This window comes from Phascolarctos cinereus, unplaced genomic scaffold (assembly GCF_003287225.1).
Source record: "Phascolarctos cinereus isolate Bilbo 61053 unplaced genomic scaffold, phaCin_HiC Scaffold_2;HRSCAF=192, whole genome shotgun sequence".
Taxonomy (NCBI): domain Eukaryota; kingdom Metazoa; phylum Chordata; class Mammalia; order Diprotodontia; family Phascolarctidae; genus Phascolarctos; species Phascolarctos cinereus.
The window spans coordinates 120821519-120849493 of NW_027555625.1; the positions used below are offsets into that span (position 1 = coordinate 120821519).

Below are 27975 nucleotides of genomic sequence, written 5' to 3' on the forward strand. Positions count from 1 at the left end.
AACAAATACCTATACCTCCACACCTCTCCTCTTCCCAGATCTCTTAACGCAGATGCTCTGCAGCATAGTACAGATTTCCCAAGGGATCTACACAAGTGCGAGGAATGTAGACAGAGAGAAAAAGCCAGCCAATACAATACAATAAGGTCTCAAATGGCTCATTTATCATCCCTCACATCAATACCATCAATTCGCCATCCACAACACACAGGATGGCCTAAGAACACCAACCTAGAGACTTTGACTTTTCTTGCTCTTTTACATGGTGCAAAGTCATGAAATGGACAGTGTACTTATGATTATTGACAACAGATAAGTGCCTCCCAGCCACATCATTACACCTCACTCATTTTAATAAGGAGAAAAAGAAGAAAAGCAGGACACTTGGAAGGGAAAGCAGAGCTATTTCTTTGAGATGTAAAAGCAGGAATTAGTCAACTCTTAAAAATTAACTTTTATTGATATCTGTTGTTTTTCTATCATCTTCATTTCCCAGGATGTTCCTTTTTCTCCTTCCCTACCCAGTGAGGCAACCCATATAACAAGGAATAAAAAAAAATTTAAAAACCCACTTCAGCAAAACTAATCAAACACATCGATCAATTCCAACAATATATGCGGTGTTTCACATTCTTATCATCCCTCCCACATCCAGATACACACACAGGCACACTTTACATTCTATAAAAAAGGGAGGGAAATGAGTCCTTATATTTCTTCTTCGGAGTCAACCTTGCTCATTATAATTAGAATTGACTTTCAATTGTTATTCATTCTGTTTCCATTATATTACAGTGATTGTACATTTTGTTTTCTTTGTTCTACTTTCTTCACTTTGTATCAGTTCATGTCTTCTCATGCCCCCTTGTATTATTCATATTCAATGTTTCTTACAGTGCAATAATATTCCATCACATTCATACACCACAATGTATTTCACCATTCACCAAATGATGAGCATCTAGTTTGTTTTCAATTCTTTCCAAATACAAAAAGTTCTATATATGAATATATAAATATAAAAGGCTATTGTAAATATTTTGGTGTGTATGGTCCTTTCTTTCTATCTTTGACCTCTTTGGAGTATATACCTAATCTGGGTCAAAAATTATAGATGTTTTGGTTACTTATTTTTCTTTTTTTTTTTTTTAGCATAATTCCAAACTGCTTTCTAGAATGGTTGGACAAGTTCATAGTTTCACCAACAATGTGTTAGTGTGTGTGTTTCCACAGGCCCTCCAAACATTGACGATTACCACTTCTGTTATCTTCTGTAAATTTATTGTGTGTGAGGTAAAATCTCAAAGTTGGCTTGACTTGCATTTCTCTTTTCAGTTATTTGGATCAATCTTTCATATGCCTATTAATAGTCTCTAATAATTTTTCAAGAATTATTTATTCATATATTTTGGTCACTTATGCATTAGGTGATGCCAACTTTAGAAAGGCTACATGGATTTTGATAGGGTTGTTAGGACTTTCAACAAGACCCAGATAATTCTGCCATATTTTCCACATTGTTGCTATTATTGTTTGTCCTTTGTTCTCAAGGAGGACCAATGACATCACAAGGGGTAATGTCTTAATTTACAAGTGGATTGGATTTAAATGAGACAGAGCTGTGCAAATTCGTCGTCAGCCTCACTCTGTCCTCCAGAGTCATGTGAGTCCAATGGCAAGACATAAGTCAAGATGACTGGCGATGGCCTGGGATGTAGCGAGAGACCTTGGCCTTTTTAAGCTAAGGTCTTTCCAAGGTCTCAGTTTGTCTGAGGCAAAGCCCATTCAGTGATTAAGGGCTATCTAAGAATTGAGAGGAAAGAAAAGAATCAGTTTGGATTTCTGGTCAGAACAGAAAACAATTGCTATTTACCACTCTGAGCCATCAAAACCCAAACAATGAACAAAAGAGGATTTTGAAAGCCAGAATGATTTGGGCTTAAAGGCATAGTCAAATAACTCCATTTGAATCACAATGGGCTTTTTCAAAGCCTGTTTTTTCAGAGCTATATTTCAAGAAATCATAAAACAAAAACTACATGAGACAAAGAGTTAATTGTCCCAGATTTCTGAAAAAATAATGGTAAAATAAATAAACAGGGGTAGGGGTAGCAAAATCTAGTCAAAAACAAGATGCATCTTTTATAGAAAGTCTAGATTTACACACTATGATACTATAGCCTAGAGTTGTCCATCTTTTGGCAATTTACTTAAATTATAGATATAGCACTGAGGAGAATGACTTCTAGACTGCCTGTCACACATAATGGTGAGCTCTGTCTGGTGAATTTTCATTCTCAGAATTGTTTTGCACAAGCTTGGGAAAACTTACAATCATCAAACAATACAGGATCTGATTTTTCAGGAGTTACTGGTAGGCAAAGGTCATTGAAACTTTAGGATAAATTCAATCCTATTTCAGAGGCAAAGTTCCAAACTAGGTCAAGGGTAGATTTGCTCATTCCCTTGTGAAGTCATCATGAGAAGTCTGGCCAAAGCCCAGATGACCCCCTACCCAAGAGCCTCCCTTGGTTCTAGGGTAGTTCAAAGGATCAAGGTTCATTTCAGGATTTAGGGATTATTTCTCCTCTGGACAGCCAGGTGGTGCAGAGGATAGAACATTGGGTCTGGAGTCAGAGAGACCTGAATTCAAATGTGTACTCAAACACCTCCTAGCTATGTGACCCTGGGTAAATCACTTAAACTCTATTTACCTCAGTTTCTTCAACTGCAAAATGGGGATAATAATAACACCTATCTCTTAGGGTTGTTGGGAGGATCAAATGAGCTAGTATTTGTAAAGCAATTAGCATAGTAATTGGCACATAGTAGGCTTAATAAATGTTTATTTCCTTCCTTCCATCCCTCAAGTCCTCATACCAAACTAATACCAACAGAACATCTATGTGCCAATAATACAAATATGAAAAGCGAGATAGGCTGTGCCTTCAAGAAGATTGTGTCCCCAAGCAGCTAGGCGCAGTGGACAGAGTACCAGCCCTGAGGCCAGGAGAACCTGAGTTCAAATCCGGCCTCAGACCAAATATTTGACACTTACAACTGTGTGATGTTGGGTAAGTCACTTAACCCCAATTGCCTAACCAAAAAAAAAAAAAAGGATAAGAAGAAGAAGATTGTGTCCCAGTGGAAGATATAACACATATGGGAATGTGGTGCCAGGGAGATTTTTGGTCTAGGCTATCACAGAGATTGTGAGTGGAGTCATAGGACAATAGATTGCCATGCCCTTTGTAGTTCTAATGACAGCACTGATTTAATTATTGTTCTGGAGTTCTGGAGCAGGATCAAGAGGGGGAAAGCATGAAGGGTAGAAAGAGGAGATAGGGAAGATGGAAAGATGCCCACACAGGCTAGAGGTAACTAGATGAGGATCTGAAACATGTTCTTTGGCCCCGTACACATAGCAGGTTTAAGTGAATTTTCATTTACTTTCAAATCAGAAGAACTTAGCTCTAGCTTCACAGAAGGCCTCTCAGCCCAATTAAAAGGTCAAGTCATCCCAGATTAGTCAAACCAGAGTAAACCTCACTTAGAATCAGAAAACTTGACTTTCCATCTTAACTCTTTGATTCACGACCCATGTGACCTTGGACAAATCACTTAACCTCTTCAGGTCTCAGTTTCTCCATCTCCCAAGATGAGAAGGTTGGATAGTAGCTGATCTCTAGGGTTTCTTCCAACTGTAATATCCTACGATCCCTTCTGAACTAGGACCCCTGGAGAAGATGTAAGATTGACATGGCTTTTAAGGTGAATGTACTGGTTAGCTTGTCAGCATTCACCTAAAGCTGAGACTGCCATCTTGCAACTCACATATGTATGGCTCTGGATTGGATTTTTGTCCTGCAGTTGGCTTTTATGATCACATTATGGTTCGGTTGTTTCCAAGGGTGTGTGTGTGTGTATGTGTGTGCAAAGAACATCTGCAGAACAAGGGACCTGAATTACATTCAGACTGATTCTCTGAAATGTGTATTTTTACATTAGTGGAGATTTCCAAACCTCCTCATGATTATTTTCTGCAGAAAATACAGCCTCTTTCCATTAGCCACACAAGACAATTTGAGTCAAAGAACCAAGTGAGCCAAATTGGTTGAATTTAATTTTTTTCTTTTTTTGGCATGAGTGTTAGAATAAAATGAATTGGAAGAACGCTCAGTTGGACTCATTAATCCGTTTTCAGCCCAGGCAAATTTTTCTTCTGGAAGAGCTGAATAACTTTGTGATGGAAACATTTTTCTTTTATGCTTCCTTATTTTACTTTAACCATTCTTTCAGAATAGGAAGTCTGGAGTAGGTTCAGTTTATGTCATTCAGATAGGTGACTCCAGGCTAGATCTGACCACATCTCATATTATTTACTTCTTCAATTCTGGTGCATGCTGTGTGTGGGCCTTCATGAGGCACATGCCAGACATTTGTGAACCACCCCACATTTAGTTTTCTCCATGAACCTCCTTCCAAAGTGGTTAAGAATTTTACTTTAATTAAGAATGAAACTGACAACTTTATGAAAAGATACAGCTGGACTCATCTTTCTTAGAATCTGGACTTTAAAATGAAATAATGAATAACAATGAGCTCTCTGGCCTGGTGGTCAACAGAATAGTGTTGAGGTCGCAGCCCAACCCTACTAGACAATAGTCAAAACCCCTTTTCCTTTTGTTATTGCTTCCTTACTAAGTTCCCCTCCTGATATATCAGAGAAAATGTGATATGAGAGGAATCAGCACAAAGTGCCATGAAAAGCTCAAAATTTAGTGTCAGAGGGTGTAAGTTTACATTTCAGCCCTACTAGGCACTACCTGTGTGACTTTGGGCACCCCATTTAATCTCTCTGGGGCTGACTTTTCTCACCTACAAAATGAGAGGCAGCTTGGTGGTCCACTGCATAGAGCACTGGACTTGGAGTCAAGAAGACTTGAGTTTGAATCCTGACTCATACACTATACTATCTATGCTTTGGTTCCATCACCTGTAAAATGGGGATATGATGGTATCTACCTCACAGGATTGTTGTGAAGACCAAATGAGATAGTACACATCAATGGCTTTGAAAACATTAAAGCTCTACATGAATGTGAGCCATAAGCTAGTAATAATAATAATAATAATAATAATAATAATAATAATAATATAATAATAATAATAATGAATAATAATAATAATAATAGTGGGTAGCTAGGTGGCACAGTGGATAGAGTGCCAGGTCTGAAATCAGGAAGACTCATCTTCCTAGTTCACACTTGGCCTCAGACACTCACTAGCCCTGAACAAGTCACTTAACCCTGTGCCTAAGTTCCTCCTCTGTAAAATGAGCTAGAGAAGGAAATGGCAAACCCCTCCAGTATCTCTTTGCCAAGAAAACCCCAAATGGGGTCACGAAGGGTTGGACACGACTGAAGCAACTGAACTGTTAACAACAAATAACAAGAATAATTGCCAATAATAAATACCTACCATTTACATAGTGGTTACTATGAGCCAGGTACTAGCACTTCATAATTATTATCTCATTTGATCCTCAAAACAACCCTGAGAGATGCTATCATTTCCTGGTGCTTTATGCACTGCCACATCACTGCCCCCATATAAATAGACACGATTAGGTAGAATGTCACCACTGTTTTATCATGCTTACCTAATTCTGGCACGTGTGTTATGTGGGATCCGAAGCAGCCGAAGCCATGTCTCTGGACTGACCAGAATACTTCTCATTCACCACGTTAGATTATAAGCCCCTTGAGGGCAGGCCCCGTTTTTTTGTTTTCTGATTTTGTCTCTTTTTGTAACCTCAGCAGTTAGGAGAGTACCTGGCACACAGTAGGTGCTTAATAAATGTTTATGGTCTGACTGACAATGAAATCATAAGAAGAGAAAGAAAGAAGCAGTATGAGTAATGAAACGCATACTAGACTAGGAGTCCCTGGACCTGGGTTCAAATTCCAAATCTGCTACTTACTGCCTATGAAGTAAGTCACTTCACCGCTTGGGCTTTCATTCGCTGGTCTGTATCGTGAGGAGGCTGGGCTAGAGGACCACACAGCACAGATTTAGTCCCCTGCATCACCGTTTACTCTCATCACACATTTTTATTTTACTACCTTGTATAGGTCACTAAAATCCAATTTGCACCAGCCCTCTTCCTGTGATCTGGCTTCCTAAATACCCTAGCATGAATCTCCAGTGCAGTTATCTGTCCCTCAATTCAACTGAGTCCCCACAGCCAAAGCGTTTTGGAGAGCATCCCAAAGGAATTTCCAATGTTCAGCCAAGGCACCACCTACACTCTCATCTGAATGGACTAGGCAGCTGCCCACTTTCCCTATAAGAGGGACAGCAATAAAAACTGAATATATAAATTAAAAAAGGATGTCTTGGGAAGGAGTGATCGGAGAGGAATGGTATGTATATGGAAGATTATTCAGAGGTAGTCATTTTTGTTCTTGGCTTTGAAGGAAATGATGGCTATGCATTAGTGGAGGGTGAAGAAAGAAATCGTCATTGTACTTATGAGAAAACTGGGACTAAAAGGACTTCCTTGTTGAACCCTAAGCTAGTGGTGTTAAATTCAAATAAAAAGGGGTCAGGGGCACTAATCTGTACATAAGGACCCCTGCAGCTTGCAAATTGGCTTAGGTTTAAAATGTAATGTTATCTATGTTTTATTATAGTCATATATTTTGTTTAAAATTTCCCAGTTATCTTTTAACTTGCTTCAGGTGCACTCAGGAATGTTTGACAGCTCTGCCTTAAACCAAAACCATAATCTAACCCAGGAATCACAATCCTGATGTTCAGGTTCAGGGATGTACTGGAGATAATTTAAAGGGTTTTGAAGGGTTCCCTCAACCAAAAATATTTCCTTCACCAATGCCTGAAATTTCACTATTGTTGATTTATTCCTCTAGATAAAGGAGGATTGAGAATAAGCATTTATTAAGCACCTACTATGTGCCAGGCACTGTGCTAAGCACTTTACAAATATTATGTCATTTGTTCTTCACAATAACCTTGCAAGGAAGGTGCTATTATTATCACCATTTTATAGTTGAGGAAACTAGGACAAACAGAAGTTAAGTGACTTGCTCAGGGTCACCCAGCTAAGAGTTGGAAGCAGCATTTAAACTCAGATCTTCCTAACTCCAGGCCCAGGCTCTTTCCACTATGCCATGTATCTGCTGCTAACAAACTCACTTCAGCCACTGTGAATGACTTTTATCAAATCTTTCCTTCTTAGTACATAGTGAGAAGGCTGAGAAGGAGTTTAAAAAGGAAAAGCAGAGACATCAAAGACAAATTTCACCATTTTCTCAACTTCAGCATGTCTCTGATCCCTGGGAGTTTTGAAGGCTGGTACTATGGTTATTACGTGCTCTAGAAGGTTTCAGTGTGTCTTAGTGGGGTGAAAAACTAAATGTGAATGCAGAAGACCTGAGTTCTAATTTGGTTTTCATTATTTGCAAATTACTTCCTAATGTGTTCATGAACAATACATTTCAGTTTCCTGGGCCTCAATTTCCTTATCCCTCAGACCTTTAATGGTCCTTCCAGCTACAAATCCCATGAGTTTATGATGTTACTGCTTTACTGCACATGCAAGGGAGGCTAATCTTTTAAATTCTCATAATGTCATTATCCTGCTCCAAAACTTTTAATCATTTCCCACTGTTTATTAAACAAGCTCCAAATGTACATAAAATCCAGACCTCTGCAATAGGTCAAATTATAAATTAGATGAGCAAAGAAGAAAATTCCTTTTATGACTATGGATAGGGGAGGGGTTATGACCAGACAAGAGACAGAGAAGATCAAAGAAGATAAAATGGAAGATTTTAGTTCAAAAAATTGAAATGTTTTTGAATAATCAATCAATGCTATTAAATAAGAAGGAAATAGTTAACCCAGAGGAGTGGAAAGTTTGCAGCAAGATTCTCTGAAAAAGGTCTAATATCCAAGATATAGTCATGGTTGATTATTCAACCGTGTAAGAATGGTGGCTATTCCCCAATAGATAGTGGCCAAAGAATATGAACAGAAAATTCCCAAAGGAAGAAAACCAAGCTATTAACAGCCATATGAAAAATGTTCCAAATCACTAATAGTTAGAGAAATGCGCATTGAGAACTCTGAGGTTCTTCTTCACATCTATCAGATTATTAAAGATGTCAAGGAAGGAAGAAAACAAGCATTTATTAAGTGCCTACTATGCACCAGGCAGTATGCAAAGAAAGTGCTTTACATGTAGGATATAGGATAAACAGGGAATCAGTCAACTAGGGGGAAAAAAACACAACTTTGTATTAAATTCCTCAGATAAAGGTCTGGGATCCAAGGTCTCTAGACAACAGAAATGACCAAAAGTCATTCTTTTCTAGATAAGTGGTCAAAGAATATGGGCAGTTTCAAAAGAAGAATTGCAAGCTGGTAACAATCATATGAAAGAATATTCCAAATCACAAAAAAATACAGATGAAAACTACCCTCAAGTTTTACCTAGCACCCAGCAAATTAGCAAAGATGACAAAAATGATAATATTGGAGAAATTGTGGAATGATGTGGCTTAGTACAAACATTTTCAAAAGCTATTTGGAAATATAAATGCCTAAGATCCTTTGACCCAGGCACTCCATTGTTAGGAATAACCCAAGAAGGTCATTGATTAAGAAAAAGCCTCCCTATATATTAAAATATTTATATCAGCCTTTTTTGGTGGTAGAAAAGAACTGGAATGAAATCTAGATGTCCATTGATTAGGATATGGCTAAGCAAATTATGGTACATAAATATAATGTAGTATTACTATGGGAAAGATATGAAAAACATGAGGAATGCAGAGAAGCAGGGAAATATTTACATGAACTGATGCAAAATGAAGTACTTACTTCAAGAAGACAATGCACACGACAACAATATAAAGGAAAAGAACAATTACCACAAAACAATTTTTTAATGTTACAAAATTACAAAAAATAACCTTGGCTCCAAAGAAGAAACGTGAGAAAACACCCCCAACTCTTCTGCAAAGGTGGTGCCAGAGGTCCATGAATGCATTAACATTGCATACATTTTCAGATTTTTTTCATTGCATTGATTGGTTTTGCTGAGGTTTTTATTGTTTTCCCTTCTTCCTCTTTTTCTTCCCACTCCCCACCCCCAGAGAAGAAGGGAAGATATATGGGGGAAATTTAGGCAATTTCAGATGTTAATAAAATTTAGTTTTCAAAAAGCACTCAGAAGAGAACTAAAGGAAATTCAGAAGGACAAACAATCAGGGATGCTTTGAAAGTAACGTGTTAAATTTATTATGTTCTTTTTATTTTAAAAATGAAAGCATATATAATAGAAGTTGGCATTTGCACAAAGAACCAAGTCCAAGTTCCTATCCTGGTATTCAGTTTGTTCCCAAACTATCTGTCTCACCATATCCCATATATGGCTCTTTTGTATCCACTTTATGCTTCATCCTAACCATTCACATGTCTACATCCTGAATACATCCTACATCTTTCTACTTCTGATCTGTTGTCCTACTCCCTAAATGGTCTCCATCAAATGCGATGATACATGTATAGCTCTTTGTCAAAATTAAAACACTGTAGAAATACTGACTATATTTATCAAGTTCATCCTCATCATCCATTACCTAATACCTACCTGTTCCCTATTGCACTCCTCACAGCAGCTATTCCAAACCTTGTCCTCTCTTTTCAAGCCTCCCATATCACCCTCACTCCCCACCTTTTTAGCAGAGGATCTCAAGCCATGCTTTTCTGAAAAAACACAGATAATTTGATGTGAGCAATTCCTTCTCTCATCAACAGCACTGCTTTAAGTCATTTCCCCGTTCTCTTCTGTTTTACTCTGATGTTGGATGAAGGAGCAGCCCTCCCCCTCACCGAGGCTAACTCCTACTTCCCTTAACCTCATCCTCTTTTGCCTCCATAGATTGTTCCCGCAATCATCCTCAACCCTCTCTAATCTGTAATTTCTGTCTGCTGCCTACATACATAGCCATTTCTCATACTAAAAACAAACAAAAACCAAAACCCCTCATTTGAATCTACCACCTCCTCAAGCTATTGTCTATAATCTCTGCTTACCTTGGCTGACAAAGGACTCCTAGAAAAACTTCCCACTCATTGTTTCCATCTTGTCCCCTTTACTGACCACTTCCTTCTCTTCGATGTTCTTTCCTCACTGGAGCTCTGGAGACTGACCTGTTAGATAGGTAGAGCTAGGAGTCATCTGCGTAGGCATTATTACTGAGTCCTCGTGGAAGCAGCAGTGTCACCAAAAAAGAAGGCTAAGGAGACAAGGGAAGAGGGCCCAGGATAGGGCCACCGAGTAGTTGTAGGGGACATGTAATGAATAATGACCCTTCAAAGGACACTGAGAAGGAGCAGCCAGACAAGGAGAAGGAGAATCAAGAGAGAACAATTCTGTACTTCAAGAACCCAGTTAGAAAAGACTATCAAAGAGAAGGGGATGGCCAATAAGGAAAATCTGGCGGAAACAAAGAGGGGGTGGCAGGTTCTACTGAGAGCTGCTTTTTTCCTCCCTTAGGTCGAGGGAGACCTGTAAGTATGTAGGAATGTATGTGAATGTAATGAGAGAAATTGTTATGTTACTATTATATTAATAAATTGGAATTATTCATTAATTATTATATTGGAGTCCAGGCTTTTCTCCTCAGTTTCTTAATTAAGGCTCAGCTCCTGTCTTAGAAGGACAGATTGAGATTACTCCTAGTCCTCCAGGAACAGGCTCTTTAATCTTGGGTGGGGCCACCCCAGCCAACTAGGAGACCTAAATTCCATTTAGAGGATAAACAGAATCCAGTCTGGGAGAATTCTTACCCCAGGGAAAGGAGCCTCGGTCCTCGTACCCCTCCATTAGAGTTTAGGGTGACCCAGCTCACGAAGGAGAAAACCAACCAGAGTGGTCTGCGTGGAGATGAAGTTCTTGGTCTAGATTGCTGGAGGTGGCTGAGTCTCGTGATCAAGCCACTTTCTCAGAAGGAGGAGCTTTAGACTTTCAGACCATCTCCTCATTAAATGACCACCAATCAGGGTTGATTTTCACTTGTCAAGGGAATTCCCTTTCAAGGCTTATTTAAAGCTTTCAGGCTCTCCATGGTTTGTCTTTGGTTACAGAGAGAAACCACTTACCATCAATTTATTGATTTCCAGCTAACTAATAAATCGATTATTGATTACTCAGAAACTCTCTCTCTGGGGTGGGGGCAGGGGGAGATCGGAGGCAGAGGTGAGGAGGGAGGCCATTGCAACCAGAGCCAGCCACCTGTACCAAGACAGGGATGGGGCATGGAATGTCCTGTTCAGACTATAGCAAGGAGGCTGATTTAGCTGGAACATAGAGTGTGTGAAGGAAAGTAATATGCAATAAGACTAGAAAAGATAGGTCAGAGCCAGACTGTGGAGGGCTTGTTTGTTTGTGTCAGCCAAGAAATAGCCTGCACTTTGCTTCACCTGTAAGACAGTGTCAAAGCTGAGAATATACTTCCAAAATGCTAAAGGAAGTAACTGTCTTGAGATAACCTGTAATTATTCCAAGGCTCAAGAAGCCACTCCAATCCAGGAGCAAAGCTTGGCATCCTTAGCTGGCTTAGGTATGTTTCCTATAAATATAAATGAGATTTGATACTGGACATGACTAAAAATGTGCGTCTGTTTTCAATGCATAAAGGAGCCCCAGACTGTTGCCAGGTGAATGTTCAAAATAACCTCTTGCTAATTGGCTTCCCTGAAGCAAAAGACATAAAGGGCACTTGGCATATTCCCTGGCATATTTCTCAGACCTGCCATGTACGTACTGAAAAAGTAATTAGATTACATCACTTTAGCCAAGCTGACTGTTTTTTTTCATTTTGTAGAAATTATACAGAAATATGTCCCAAATTCTGACCATCTTTAATGACTTTAGCATTTAATAAGTATTCACGAAGAATTTAATGTATGCCCAATAACAGAGGTGGTGAGGTATAGTGAAGACTCTCTGGACCTAAGTCTATAGACCTGGGTTCAAATCTCAGCCCGGATACTACTTCATACGTGAGTGACCATGGACAAGTCACTTAACCTCTATGCGTTGGACCTCTAAAACCTCTAAAATGCTTTGTAAACTTAAAGCACTTTAGAATTGGGAACTCTTATTAGGATCAATGTTTTGTGGTTTTCAAAGTCCTTTGCAATTTGCAAGGATGTGTCATGTCCTTTATCTCATTTATAACATCCTGCTGATGCAACTAGAACAATTATTATTCCTGTTTTGTAGATGAGGCCTAGAGAGCTTAAAGGACTTGACCCCTTAGTCACAGTTTATGAGTATCGGAGCTGGGATTCAAACCCAAGGCCCCTGATTCCAGGTCTAAAACTCATTTTCTTTCACTCTTCTGCTCTTCTGAAATACACAGGCTGCAGGAGAAGCAGAAGGGATGATGTATGCCTTCAAAGAGCTTATTATTTTTATCGTTCAGTCCTTTCCCAGTTGTGCCTGAGTGTTCATGACCCCATTTGGCATTTCCTTGGCAGAGATACTGGAATGGTGTGCCATTTCCTTCTCCAGTTCTTTTTACAGATGAGGAAACTGAGGCAATCACCAAGCTGCCTTTTCAAAGAACTTCCAACTCCTCTTCCTGGAATGAATAAGATATACAAGGAACATTTGGCACTGGGGAGTGGGCGCTGGATAGCAATTGAGGGGCCTGGATTTGGTTTGAATCCTGGCTTGTCCCTCTTAATAACGCTTCGCCCTGTTCACTTCTTGGGTCCTTTGCTTCCTTAGCTAGGTATATCCCTCAGGTATAATCCCGTTATCCTCTGAGAGTATCTGGTCCTTTGAGAGGAGAGCACCCTAGCAGGAGTAGGACAGCAGTAATGGAATGAGGCCTGCCATGTTAAGGGAGAGGAGATTCAGAGACAGTCATTCCCTCTTATCCCATCACTAAAGGAAAGGTTGGATTTTTTTTTTAAAAGAACTTCCCGATATATACATCCAGGAAAAAAGCAAGGAGATGGCTATGGAGGGCAGCATGGGGAAATGAAAGAATCACTGCATTTTTGGATCTGAAAACTTGGATTTGAGACCCAGCCCTATCCCTTAAAATGTGACATGTGCCAATCACTTAAACTCTCCGGGCTTGAGTTCCTTCATCTATAAAGTGAAGGAGTTACACTACATGACCTCTGAGGTTACTTCCAAATCTAAAATCCTATAATCCTATGAAAGAACGTACAATGAAAGGCAATGAAAACTTCTTTGGGGTGAGACCCTGGTTTAGGAAAACTTTATATTTAGAATTCTTGCATGAAGGCCAGGAAAGTACCAGCTGAGCAGCCCATTTGAGGATGTCGGAAGAGGATGCAGAAACTGAGAAAAGGCTCCTCTGAGTGAGTCAAGAGAAGGCAGCAGACCAGGTGGGATGACGCATGCCAGCGAAAACAGAGACTACCATCAGCGACTTTGGATTCTATCATCAGCCCTGCCTTGGCTGACATAAATCTGTCTGAAGTCCCTGACACTTTTACATGATTTATCTCTAAGTGCCAAACCAAAGGATAATCTTAACTTTGATTCAACTCAATCAACAAGCATTTATTAAGCACCTACTGCATGATAACATGCAAGCTATGTGCACAATGTGTGGGAAGGATAAAATGCCTTCTTTGTTGCATACGTTTTCAGAAGCACCGATCCTCACCAGGAATAGTTGTCTTCTAATTAGAAAGATACTGCTCCTTGACTGGTCCTTACCTAACGGAACCAAGTTTGTTTGGTTTTTCTTTCATGTTCACATTTGTTCTTGTTTTCATTTTTGTGTTCGTCTTTGAATTCCCTCCTGTCTCCTTGTTACTCTATAGACGTGATTTTCTTTAAAACCTGGCTCAAGAAGCTTTCCTGATTAGTTTCCCCTTGCCATGACAGTCATTTCCCTTGTTTTGTGTTCCTCAGTTCCTCTATAAATTTAGTACTATATTATTTTATTCGCTCCCATTCTCAATTTTTTTTGCTTATTTGCTTTCCCCCATTAATTAGATTATAAGCTCCTGGAAGGGAAAAACCATGTCTCTCACTTCATCTGCATTGCCCATAACACCTAATTCAGTATTGTGCACTGAATGACAAATTAATGAGTTGACTAAGTTGAGTCATTTCCATTATGTTCCTGTGAACCCATTTGGGGTTTTCTTGGCACAGATACTGGAATGGTTTACCATTTCCTTCTGTAACTTATTTTATAGATGAAGAACCTGAGGAAAACAGCTTCAGTGACTTACACAGGGTCACACAGCTAGTAAGCATCTGAGGCTAGCTTTGAACTCAGGTCCTCCTGACTCCAGGGACGGTACTCTGTCTCCACTGTGCCACCAACAATTTTAAATGGAAACAGGTTCCAAAAGTTAAAATCCAGAGTCATGTAATTAGTTCAGATTTGAAACACCATCCATTTTGTTTTCATCTAGTTATATTTATATATGTATATATATATATATATATACACATACACCCCCCCATATATATATATATATATATATATATATATACATACACACACACACACACACACATATATACACATATTTACCTATCTATGTCATTTTCTTCTTCGAATAGGCAGAAACCCTGGTTCTATACATCTTCACTCAAGGTGACCCTGCTACCATTCTGAAATGACCATCTTTTATTACTGCTTCCTTTCACTGCCAAGTTTTTAGAGTGATTTATATACCTTGTCTCCACTCTTGCCTCCATCTGCTCATATCTCAGCTCCTTGTAAAAGTAACCTCTTTATGTCCTTATCTTAAAACCAATGACTTTTTTTCAGTCCTTCTTCTCTTTGACCCTCTGCAGCACATGGCACAAAATCTCTCCTCTTCTCTCCTTCCTTGGCCTCAGTGACATGATACAAATTTGTCTTCTATTTATCTGGTAATTTCTTTTCTATTGCTTGGCTGCTTAGCTTCCTCCTACAACTGGTTATCCTCCAAGGCTCTGAACTTAGGTTTCTTTTTCTCTCTCCTGTCTCCCTTGGGAATCTCATTCACATTGTCATCTGCGCAGATGACTCCCGACCCCAGTGTCTCCCAGAGCTCCTCTGCATTTTCAGCTTTCTGCTGAGCCTCCTTCTTGTATCCTGGGAGCCCACCTTATTCCCAGGAGTACACCAAACCATGTATGTCCAAAACTGAACAAATGACCTCGCTTCTCCCCAGGTAACTGCTTCTCCATTTCTGTTGATGGTGTCGCTGTCTTCCACTTCACCCAGGGCCAAAACTTCAGAGTTTTTACTGACTCTTTTCTCTCCCTCAGAAAATCATTTGTCAAATCCTCATGAACCTGTCTTCAAAATATCTCTTAACCGAGTCCACGCACCCTTTTTTCCTAATTCTCATTGTGAAGGACCTTCATCTTCTCAGACTACTACAATAGCATCCTAACTAGTCCTGACTAGGAACAAATTAGAAGCTGTGTCTTAGTAGATCTGTCTGTCTGGGGTCTCTCCTCTCTTCACTCTAGCATGTCTGCCTTTGTCCACTGATTCTCAATAATACGTGTCACTCAAAAATATTTGGTGACTCCTCAAAGGACTTCAAGGCTCTTCACAATCTTGCTCCAACTCCCTCCTTGAGCCTTCTATCACACTATTCCTTATCCCATTGACCCTCACCCAACCTGTGCTTGCATGGAGTCCATCAGGATCTTCCCAACCTTCATGGGCCTGGAACATAGCTGCTGGACCAACATGGCTACTCACATCCCTTAGATAAGAAGGGAATCATCAACTACAATCTTTCCAGTAAAATGGAGGACCACCAGGCCCTGTCATCTGCCCTTCCACTGTGCTATAAAGACCACCAGGCATTGCCAGTGTAGATACACTGGAGCTGAACCATAAGAATCACCAGGCCTTTCCATCTAGTCTGCAGCTGAACTCTCCTCTCTATATTATAGTAAGAATGTGAATTCTTTGACAGCATGGACTGTTTTGCTCCTCTATTTGTAATTTCAGCACTTAGCTAAGGTCTTAGCACATAATGTTTAATAAATGCTTTTCCATACTATTCACCTATTCTGTGTTCTGGATGAACTAGACGATTCTACCTATTCTTATTTTGTCCTTTTTGTCTTTGTCTGGAATAGATCTCCACGCCACCCCCTTCACTTTATCCCATCACGGTCTATTGAAAAATAAGCCAATACAACAAACATTTATCATGTGCAAAGCATTGTGGTAAGTGCTGAAGGTACACAGACAAAAATAAAACAGCTCCTGTTCCCAAGGAACTTATATTCTAATGGAAAGATACAACATAGATAGAGATGTGTAGATATAGTATATGTATATAATATATATGTGTGTGTATACATACACATATGTATACTGTATCTGTGCGCATATATATATATACATATGTGTACACACATATATATATACACATAGATAGATAGATAGATAGATAGATAGATAGATAGATAGATAGATAGATAGAAGTATAACACAAGGAAAATAGTAAAGGGAGAAGACACTGACAACTAAGTGCAATTGATAAGAGAAGGCTTCATGAAAGAGGTGGCACCTAAACAGAGCTTTGAAGAAAGACCAGGAGGCCCGGAAGGCAGAGATGAAAAGGGAACACATCCCTGGCATGAAGAATGACCTGTTTAAATGAATAGAAGTCAGAAATGGCAGTTCAGGGAATATCTAATAGAACATAGACTCTATGAAAGTGAATAGTATAAAATGAGATTGGAATGATTGGTGAGCACCATGTTACGGAGGGCCTTATCTGGTAGGAGATAGGGAGCCACTGCAGGATTTTGAACAAGGGAAAGGTATTCCTTAGGAACATGATTTTGAAATGTGGAAGATAGATTAGAAATGAAACCACTGATTAGGGGGCTATGACAGAAGTCCTTCATTCAAAGCAAAATTCAGCTGCTACCTTCTCTTTGAAGACTTTGTGTGTCTTAAATCTTAAAGCACTAAAACACTGTCAGCCATTATGGTGATTCCTCCATCTCTCCCAAGTAAAAGCCATCTCTCTCTTCTCAAATTTCTGATGACACTGTATCTGGCTCTTTCCTTTGCACTTGTCACATTCAACCCTTACTCATGGCTGTTTGTTTATATGTTTGCACCCTACACCCCACCCCTATTAGATCATAACCTCCTTAAGGACATTCCATTGATTCCCTTCAGATTCCTTATTTTTCTTTTTTGTCCTTGCATCCTCAAACCGAATATAATGCCCTACACACAGCAGGCACTCCACAAATGCTTATTGAATTGAGGTATTTCAACAGACAAGACAATATTCCGAGCAAATACAGGCATTACGAAAGAAGAGAACATGTCCATCTAAGCTATTCACCACTATCATGGAGGCTGCGCATGTTCCAGAAGTAATATTTTGGTGTGGAGGAAAGAGACCTGGATTTGGAGTCAGAAGACCTTTTTTTTTTCAAATCCTAGTTCTGCCCTCAATTTTCTGTGTGACCTTAAGCAAGTCATTTTCCCGTCTGAACCTCAGTTTCCCCATCTGCAAAGCTAAAGGGTTAGACTAGATGATTTTCCAGCTCTGACATTATACCATTAGTCCAAATGAAGCCAAAAAGCAGGAATGTTTGACTGGATTAAGGGGGACAAAGACATTGTTCAAGAGGAAATGAAGAGATTATTGCAGATGAAAGTGAAGGAGGTATCAGCAGAGCAGAGAAGGAAGAAACTGGGTTGAAGGGAATAAAAACACAGTGGCTGGAGGGTGTGTGTGTGTGTGTGTGTATTGAGCAACCTTCTTGTTGGGTAGAGGAAGAAGTCACACAAATATATGTTAAATAAAAGCCTTTGTAATATCTAGTAATGAATTCTTGTTATTGACTCTCCTGAACAAACTTTTGGGTGACCACTGCTGACTCATATCGATCAAAAATTATTTTGTGTGTGTGTGCATGCGTGTGTGTCTGATAAAGGTACATAGTAGGGGGCAGCTAGGTGGCACAGTGGATAGAGCATCAGCTCTGGAGTCAGGAGGACCTGAATTCAAATCCTTCCTCAGATACATGATACTTACTAGCTATGTGACCCTAGGTAAGTCACTTAACACCAATTGTCTCACCAAAAAAATAAAAAGGTACATGGTAGTGCATGAAGGGCTTAAAATATATAAGGATAAGGATAGGGACTAGCTAGTTAAAGATAAATATTAGAATACAATGCACATGTTCCATTCTCTAAAGAAATTGGCAATCTTTGACAAGTTGGGCCAATGTGAAATGGAAAGAAACATAATTATAAAGATCTGCCAAAGAGAAAAGATGGATCAGGGATTTTGTTGGTAGGCTGGAGAATAGGTTACACCACTCCAAGAAGGCTTTCCATGGGAGATGTTTTCAACTGTGATTGAAAGGAGGTTAGATGCATACATATCATTTATCTTTAGGATCATAGAATCACTGATTTTTAGAGTTAAAAAAGATCTCAGGGGGTCATCTAGGCCAACGTGGATCTGAACAGGTATTCTCTCTAATATTCCCCCTACAACAAGTCATCCAGTCTTCATTTGTGGACCTCCATTAATAAAGGATTCTCTACCTCTGAGGATAGCCCATTGCTCTTTGGGGCAACTCTAAGTGTTAGGAAGTTTTTCCTCTGGTTAGTGGCATTCCAAATTTCATAAGGGGAAGGAGGGAAGGCCTGATTGAATTCCCAGCACTATGGTTTCTTTTGACCATAACCAGAAAAGTGTGTTTAAATGAACACGAAATTCCATCACTAAAGCACTGTGCAGGCCAAGCTATCAGTCTAGTCTTCAGAGCTACTAATAATGCCCTATTGTGTTACTGTGGTCTTCTAGGTTATCATTAAGAAATATTTGCTCCCAGTTGAACAAACATGATGTTCCACTAAATATATATACACAGGGTTCCCACCAAGACAGAGTGGCATCTTTCTTGAGAATAAAAATGAACTGAAGCTTTCATCTTGTCAAAATGATGAGAAAATCAGTCCCAGGAAGGAAGGTAGTAGAAGTGGTGGGTGAAAGGATATTTAATTGTGATCAATTGGTCTTAATTTGGGAGTATTGCTCTTGCAAGCTAGAAGAAGCAATGGGTGGCTTTGGGGAGCCCCAAGGTAATGAATCATGGGGATTCCTACAGCCATCTTGTTGGGTACATAACAGCAGCAACTCCCCACCAGTAAATCATTTCTTAAGAATCATTACAGGACAGAAGAGATAGGCCAGTGAACCCATTCCTAGACTTTCTACAGCCACTTAGTAAGAAGTCATATTTAAAGAAATATGAGACATAAGGTTAACTTTGGAAAACCTGGGCTCTAGTGGTCCCTCTCATACTACCTGTGTGACTGTGGATAAGTCACTTAACTCTTCAGTGCCCATGCAGCTCTCTGAGAATTGCTTATCTGTCTATACTGATGGAGAGATTTTCCTAACTGGAAATTTCCCATAACAATGAAATCATAGGTCTGGAATTTTTTTAAAAAGTGCTTTAAGGTCTATGGAGCACTTCCCTAACAAAAACTCATGCTATACAAGCGGTGAAAGTATTCTTCTTTCCATTTTATGGACAAGGAAATTGAGGCTGAGAGAGATTTGCCATGACTTGCCCAAGGTCCCCTGGATAGTAAGCATCAGATTTGGGATCTGAACCCATATCTCTGATTCCAAGTTCAGCAAACTTTCCACTGCACCAGTCTGTATCTCTTGGCTCTTTGACCCAACTCACCCTCTGGCCAAAGCACATAAAATTTATGAACAGAGTTACAATCCAGATGGGCAAGAAGGAGCCACACGCAAAGGATTAGCTAAGCCAAGTTGAATTGAAACAATGTGCATAGTCAGAAGAGAGATTCATTTGGAGACAGAAGGACAAATTCAAGACCTGGTTCTCTTCCTTACTACTCACGTCACTTTGAGTAAGCAATTTAACCTTTTTCAGTCTCAGCTATGTCATCTGTAAAATGGGGAGAAGGTGTTGGACTAGATAATGGTGTCAAACTCAAATAGAAGCAGATCTCTGCAGGCTTCATACTGACTTAGGAAACCATAAATTAATATTGTCGTTGTTGTATTTGCTTTGCTAAATATTCCTCAATTCCATTCTAATCTGCTTTAGGCCACCCTTAGGAGTTTTGGGTGTACAAGTTTGTCACCTGTTGACTAGATACTCTTTTAGGAGCCTTTCCAGACCTAGATCTTAAAATCCTAAGTTTTGGTTCTGGGCGTGTGGTACATACCATCAAAACTGCCCTCCCTTTGTTTGATGTATTATCCAAGAGGAAAAAAATCAAGTTGTGGTGACTTTAAGGGCACATATTTGTGCAGAATCGAATTTCCTACCTCCTCTAGTCTTAGAACTATAGAAATAACATACTTTGGGGGTCCTTTCTTGAGGTGCCATCTTTAAGAAAGTTGTTTGCTGGATAGGGCACTAGATTTGGAGACAGGAAGACCTGCATTCAAATCCTGCCCCAGATTGTGTGATCGTGGGTAAGTCATTTCCAATTCTTTGAGCCTCAGTTTCTTCAACTATAAAACATTAGTAAAATAATAGCACCTACCTTATGGGGTTATTGTGAGGATCAAATAAGATAATATAGGAAGTGCTTGGTAAACTTTAAAGTATTATAGAAATGCCAGCTATCATTAATATTTAATAATATTAATATTATTTCTGTATATTGAAATATATTTTATAGTGGTAGAAACTGAGACAAACAGGGGAGAGAGAACTCATACGGATTGTGAGAAGCAAAGCTGAGATTTGAACTTGGGTCTTTCTGATTCCAAATCCAGCATTCTTTTTTTCCCATACCATGTTTCTGTTACTTTTGCTTGCTGAGTTTAGGACCTAATGCATCTCTCTGGATCACTCATCCTGTTCAAATGTCAGTGTGAGTCAAATGTGAACAGGACATCTCCCTCTGGAATGGAAACTTCAGAATTTAGGACACAAAGAAAGGAGCAGCCCTGAGCCCCAGCTAGGTTTTGTGAAGGACGAGAACCCAGGGAAGGGCTTTGAGGTATAGCCAATGGAATTTGCAAGCTGGTGCTCTCTGTGGCTGGAAGGAACAAAAGAAATTCCATTTCTCAGTAGAAGAGCATGTTTTCAGGATTTAGCCTCTCATAAATCTTCCAGAGAGAGCTCTCACTTTTCAGTTGGACTATCCAAAGTTCAAAACATTTTTTATGGAAGAAAGAAAAAACCACACACCCTAACCCCAAACACACATGTATGTGTGGATGGATGGATGTATACACACATACATATATATTCATATGTCTATATGTATCCGGGACTATTGAAAAGCCCTTTTGGGGTACAGTTGGCCAGTTTATATTTTCAGGGCTCTTTAAAAAATGTTTCCAAGCTTCCAAATACTTTCCAGCCTGTAAAATTCATTTCACTGCCATAGTGATGGCAAGTGGCTTGCCTGATAATTAGCAAATGGATAGATCTTCCAATGAGTTTAGGCTTCCTTATGAGAGCTCCTTTTTTCTTCATTGTTGTTAGCAGATATTCCAACACTTTCTTGAAATGACTTGAGGCTTTGCCATGAGTTAAAGTTAGCGAAATGTTTAATTGTTTGGACTTTCTACTTTGTTGGAGTTAAATCCCCAAGACGTTCATATTAGTCATGAAATCAAGACTTCCTCATGGGACCCTCTGCCCCAACTATGGCCTCATGTTAGTTAAAAAGCAAACATATACACAGCTCCTTTATCTTCAGTACCTTCTCTCTGTTAAATGTGCATCACATTACTGGAGACAAAGGTAGCATATTATGAGAGGAGCTCTGAATGGGCAGCCAGAGGCTAGATTTGAAGCTTTGCTCTGTTACTTACTAGCAGTAGAGTGCCAGTTTGAGTAAGTAACTTTCCCTCACTCTGCTTCAGTTTTCTCATTTTTAAGATGAGGAGGTTGAGTAAGACAGTCTCTGAGGTATATTCTCTCCTCTAAATCTTTTATCTGATGATTCTCCTTCTGCTTCTAACCACCTCAAATCCTACAGCATCTGACTTAGGTAGCAGCTAGGTGTTGTAGTGGGCCAGGAATCAAGAAGACCTGAGTTCAAATGGAACCTCCAATACTCATTAACTGTCACTTAAATTCTATCTGCCTCAGTTTTCTCAACTGTAAAATGGGGATGATAATTATAGCACCTATCTCCCAAGACTTATTGTGAAGATCAAATAAGATAACATTTGTAAAGCATTTAGTACAGTGCTTGGCACATGGTAGATGCTTATTCCCTCCCCATTTCCAATAAATGAGATATTAATAAAGTACATGCCACATAGTAGGATCTTAATAAATGATTTCTATAATTCCTTCTTTCCTCTTCCCTTTCAAAATTCTTTATGTTTCACTATCTCCTAGGACAATAAGATGGGTTGGATTAAAAGATTTCTAAAGTTCTTTTTCATCTCTAAAAAAAATTAATCATAACTGATACGAAAAATCAATTCAGCCCTTCAGGATGTCTTTATTTTACAGAATGTAGACTTGCAGGGGAATTTAAAGCTCATCTAGTACAATTTGTTCATTTTATAGCCAAGGAAACTGAGGTGGAAGGAGAGGAAGGGATTTTTCCAAGATTGCACAGGTAGTGAACAGTAGAGTAGAGATATTAACAACATTTACAATTCTTGAAATAGCAGAGCTGTCATTATCAACAAGTGTCTCACCCTGAGCATGTGAATGGAAACAGGGAGAAATACAACTGATCCTTCTAGCACAGCAGTGTTTAAAGGTGGCCCTTGAAAACCCCTCAGTTACTGGAGAGAATCATCCTTTCTGAGGGAATGAGGATCAGCAATTGGGAGAGAAGGATGCTTAGAAATCAGAGAGTTTTCCCCTTTGCAGACTCTAAGGCAGGGTTGGAAGCTGAACAGCAGACCCAGAACTGGAGAAGTCCTAACAAAAGCTTACAACAGAAGGTCCAGGCAATTCCCCTGGAGCCAGCAACAGCCACATTTAGCCTGACTTTGCAAAGGATGCTAAGGTACCCATCAGGACTCAGCCCATGTTTGAGACTCTTTCAGGTCCCAAACTTTTGGACTCATTACCAACTGCCCAAAAAATAAACCAAAAGTAGGAGTGTTTTCCAGAGTGCAGGGTGCTCTTAGCCTGTACCCTGAAAATGGGTCACATAACAAGTCTTTTGCAAGCCAAACAACCAAAGGCACTTACTTGTCTAAAATGAAGTATAGGTCAAATCCTCCATAGCAGGCAGGACCCCCATTCTCCCTATTTCCACCTTGTCCAGCACAAGCAAGCACAAAAGTAGCTAAAGAGAGACACTTGAAGCCAATCCTAAGGGTTCTTTGCTCCACAATAGCCATTATATCCAGAAAAGGGGAAAGAATTGTCTTCAGAAAGTTCCTGGAATCTCCTCACAAATAAGCCATTCAAAGTTCCCCTCTGCTTTTTGCTTCTTCTTTTTTCTTTCTGAAACTCCCCTGGAAGCAATTGTCTGGAAGAGTTCAAGGTTTTCCTTCTTCTTTCCCCTGCAATTCTGTTTCTCGGTTTCAGATTTCAAGATTCACAATACTGTATTTCACTTTTTTTTTTAAAGGGACTTCTCATGACTTTGGATGGTTAAGAGTTCAGAAAGCAAAAAGGTCTCTGAGTTTTGCTATTGGAGACTCTAACTCCTGATAGTTCTTTGTCTCAGATCGAAAATAAATGGGGTGGGTTTTTAAAATTTTTCTTGGGAAGAAGAATTCTTTCTTTATTTCCCCCTCTATCTCCTTCCACCCTTTTAATTTAACTTTATTTTTCCAGTTAAACAAAGATAGCGCCTGCCATCTAGTGGTAAAGAGTAGATAAAGCAAGCTTTGGCTTCCACCAGAATTGGGTCTATTTGGGACCATCATGTTTTCTGAAGAGAATGTTCTTGCTGTATCCTGGTCAGTTATCTGGGAGTTGTAGGAGGTGGAATACACAATTCTAGGATCACAAAGGTTATCCTATGATCCTATGAGTCAGTAGCTACTCACAGGGAGAGTTTGGAGTTGGAGAAACAGGGCTTCAACCCTACTCAAAATCAAAAGGAATAAAAAATATTAAGGGCCTAAGCACAAAGTACTGTTCTAGGTCCTAAGGTTCCAGCGATAATCCTGGCTCTGTTATTTACTACTTCCATAACTTTGGGCAAGACATAGCCTCTCTTTATAAGAAGAACCCTCTTCATTACCCCATTTGGGGTTTTTTTGGTAAAGATAATAAGAGTGGTTTTGTCATTTCCTTCTCCAGCTCATTGGACAGATAAGGAAACTGAGGCAAACAGAGTTAAGTGACTTTCCCAGGGTCACACAGCTAGTGAGTGTCTAAGGCCAGATTTGAACTCAAGAAGAGTCCTTGGCACTGTGTTACCTACTTGCCCCTTAGTTTCTAAGAGGTCTGACTAAATGGTTTTTAATGTCCCTTTTGGCTCCAGATCCTCTGACCATTTGAACCCCGTATATCCATTAAAGAGCCCAACACTTCATTAGTCCAAATTATCACTGAGCTGTCTATGCTGTATACAGGAATTTTCAAAAATCATCAGAAAAAGGGCAGATCAGCTTCTGACTCCCACTGAAAGGTATACAGTTTCAGAGAGGAGGAGACAAATGAAGGAAAGAGACCGGAAGCAGGACTGAGGAAAGGAAGTCCCAGGGTGTAGAAATCTGCAGTAGGCTAGTGTAGACTATTTTTCAGGTTTGGTGGAGGACCACCCCAGGGAGCATGCTCAGTCACTATTCTTCATTTGGGGTTACCATGTGAAAGCTTTTGGGAGAGTTTTCTTCTGGTCATGTCTGCCTCATTGCTGAGAAGACTGTAATTCTAGATAAAAAAGCAGTTCCCTTCTTGGTGGTGGGCCTAGTGACTCAGTTAATGTACAAAAGGGGGCCACCTGCTCCTTACCCTCTTTCTTCCTTTCTGGTTTCCAATTGTCCAAGTTTGCTTTGAGCAGCTTCCCAAGAGTAGGGTGGAGGAGGGGCATCCGACCCATTCACACCTGGCATGTAAATGAATGGCAGGTCTGGCCCAAGCAAACCTGAGCCTCGGCTTGTTCTGTCTCTTCAGTGTCTATTTTTTCTTGCTCTCGGGCAGCTGTGTACCTATCTGAACAAGTACGCATCTAGGATTAGAGGTGACCTTGTGAATTGGAGAGGTCCAGAGGTCCTGGATCTCACAGTTCAGAACCGAATGACAGCGTAGGAGGAATCCTCAGCAATCAGTGTAGAACTCCTGAGAGGAAAGCCACTAACATGAGAACTAGCCCAAGTCTAACAGTTTTGCTCACAGATAGGTGCTAGGAGTTGTTTGGACAGTGCAGAGCTAAGGTGAAATATAAGGCACCTAATTAGCAATCCTGCAAGCTGATTTATGTTCTGACAAGGTTTAAGTATCAGACTACCCTCCCTACCCCCAAAGATTGTAACTAATTAAAATGTGTAAATTAATCTTCTTCTGTGAGTGGACACTTGTGAATCTTTAGCATCTCTTGCCTACGTAGGAATAAAATATCAGTCCCACATCTGATTCACATTGTACAGTGCACACCTTTTCCTTCTCTTCATTTTTTGGAAAGGTCTTGAACATGAACCAATAAGCAAAATTCTTCCTAAATGGCTCAGGTAGGAGGAGTTTAAGGAACTGAAGAGTATGAGTACAGGAATAGGGAACCTAACCCCTGACCTTGGAGTAGGCTCCACCAGTGCTGAACAGATCAAAAAAGATGCCTGGAAAAAGAGCAGAGAGTGGCCACGGTGACTCAGCAGTGATCCCTCAAGTTTAAACAAAGTGTACATTCAAGTGAATTTTTAAATGGAAAAAAAAGTTTTCTTCCCAAATTGGAGTAGCATTATTGACTGTGGTGTAGAGCATTAGAGTGGAGAGAGCCTTATACTTTGACTCAAATGACTTGGGTGCAAGCCTGCTGTTCAATGAGGGTGCTGGACTCCTTGACCTCTAAGGTCATAGGATCAAAAATTTAGAGCCAGAAGGAACATTAGAAGCTATTGAGTCCACCCCTCCATTTTACTGAGAAAGAAACCAGATGAAGGCCCAGAGAGCATAAATTACTTGCTTAGTGCCCTATAACTAATAACTGTGTGAGATGGGATTTGAACCTAGGAGTGCTGGGCCTGGAATCAGGAAGACCTTAGGCCAAATCTGGCCTCAGACACTTACTAGCTGTGTGACCCTGGGCAAGTCACTCAACCTCTGTTTGCCTTAAGCCACTGGAGAAGTAAATGGCAAGCTACTCCAGTATCCTTGCCAGGAAAACCGCACGGACAATATGGCGGACGGGGTCATAAAGAGTCAGAAACAACTGAATGCCTGAACAACAGCCACATCCTGACTCCAAGCCCAGTGCCATAACCACTATGGCATACTGCCTCCAAGCTCTAAGAGTTTGTTTTACAGTCTGTTCTTCTTAACTGAGATAGCCCCCAAAGGGGAGGGGGACTTCAGGTAGAAGGTGGTACTTGAGCTGTATCTTGAAGGAAGTTAGGGATTCTGTGAGACAGAAGTAAAGGAGTACATTCTGCTCATGGGGGATGAACAGTGAAAAGGAAGGCTGTGTTTGAGGAGCAGAGAGAAGTCCAGTTTGGATGGAATATATGTGTGTGTGTGTGTGTGTGTGTGTGTGTGTGTGTGTGTGTGTAAATATATATGTATATATATATGAATATTTATTTTGTAGCTATATATATAGAAAGAGAGAGAACAACAGAGTGAAAGGGAGATAGGGAGAGACAGAGAAGCAAAAGGCTGTGCAGGTAGTGCAGGATTTTAAAAACCTATATGTGAAGTCTATATTTTGTCCAGAGGCAATAGGGAAACATACATATTGAGTAGGGGAGTGGCATGATCATATTTTTGCTTTAGGAAAAGTCAGTTTGGAAAGGAGGGAAACTTGAAGCAGAGATATCATTGAGAAGAATGTCACAAGAGTACAAGTAGAAAATAATCAGGTCTAAACTAAGGTTAAAGATGACAATAAGGGCAGGGGTTCGGACTGTCAGCTCCCACCATGCATCACTATTTCTGTTTAACGTTGTTTCTTTTGTGAACTGATATTTCTCTAAGCCAGGCTCAGAAGAAAAAAAAGAACAGTGCAATAGAGGTAAAATGGAGTAAGATTTACAAACTCAATAATTTAGGAATGGGCTAGAGGAGGAGGTTAAATTTGGCAGTCCAAAACCTTTTAATTTATGAGGGACATCAAGAGATTGAAATAGTAATAAGTAAAGGCATAGGCCCTCAAGTAAAAAATAGAATTCAGAATAGACTAGAAGGAAAGAGAAATAAAGAAAAAGACAGAACAAAGGAAAACCTCTTAGAAAAGAGGACAGCAAAAACAATTGTTACTTAAACTAAAAGGTTGTAACAATGCCAAGATGTGAGTGGGGCAAGAAATAGCATGAGCTTCCTCCTCTCTCCTGGCCAGACTACTTCAGGTAGATAAAGAAAACACACCAGACCAAATTGTGATTGGGAAATTCAAGAAAAAAAAATCATAGTGAATCATTTGTCCAACCCAGGTCTAGACAGAGAGAGAGAAATAGAAAGGTGTGTGAATATTGGGGAACAGGGTCTGGCCAGGACCATGCAAAATGAATCATCCCAATGCCCAGAAACAGGGCAAGACAATGGTCCAGACTCATCCTGAGCCACAACCTCATGCAGAGTATAAGAACAGGTGCCAACTGGCAGCTTTGTCACTTACTACCTATTTCTGGGTTACAGATCCAAGTTGGACTGAGGAAGGCACCAAGACAAGGGGTGAGGAATGGTAGCAGACCCTCCCTAACCTGTACACCAAGCAAAGACCAAGTGCAGAGGTGAACAGAAAACGTGTGGATCTGACCTCAGGAGTAGAGCAGGATCTCAGTTCCAGCTTCTGACCC

At 40.0% G+C, this 27975-nt stretch overlaps 1 protein-coding gene across 1 annotated transcript in view; it reads right to left on the reverse strand.

Annotated features, from left to right (window-relative positions):
* Nucleotides 1–23797, reverse strand: part of ANTXR1 (ANTXR cell adhesion molecule 1) — a 324308-nt gene extending 300511 nt beyond the window's left edge. The window contains exon 1 of the mRNA XM_020985369.2: nt 23261–23797. Coding sequence (XP_020841028.1) covers nt 23261–23412 — 152 coding nt within the window. The 5' untranslated portion in view covers nt 23413–23797. The remainder of the gene's footprint in view (nt 1–23260) is intronic.
* Between the last annotated feature and the right edge of the window lie 4178 nt (nt 23798–27975).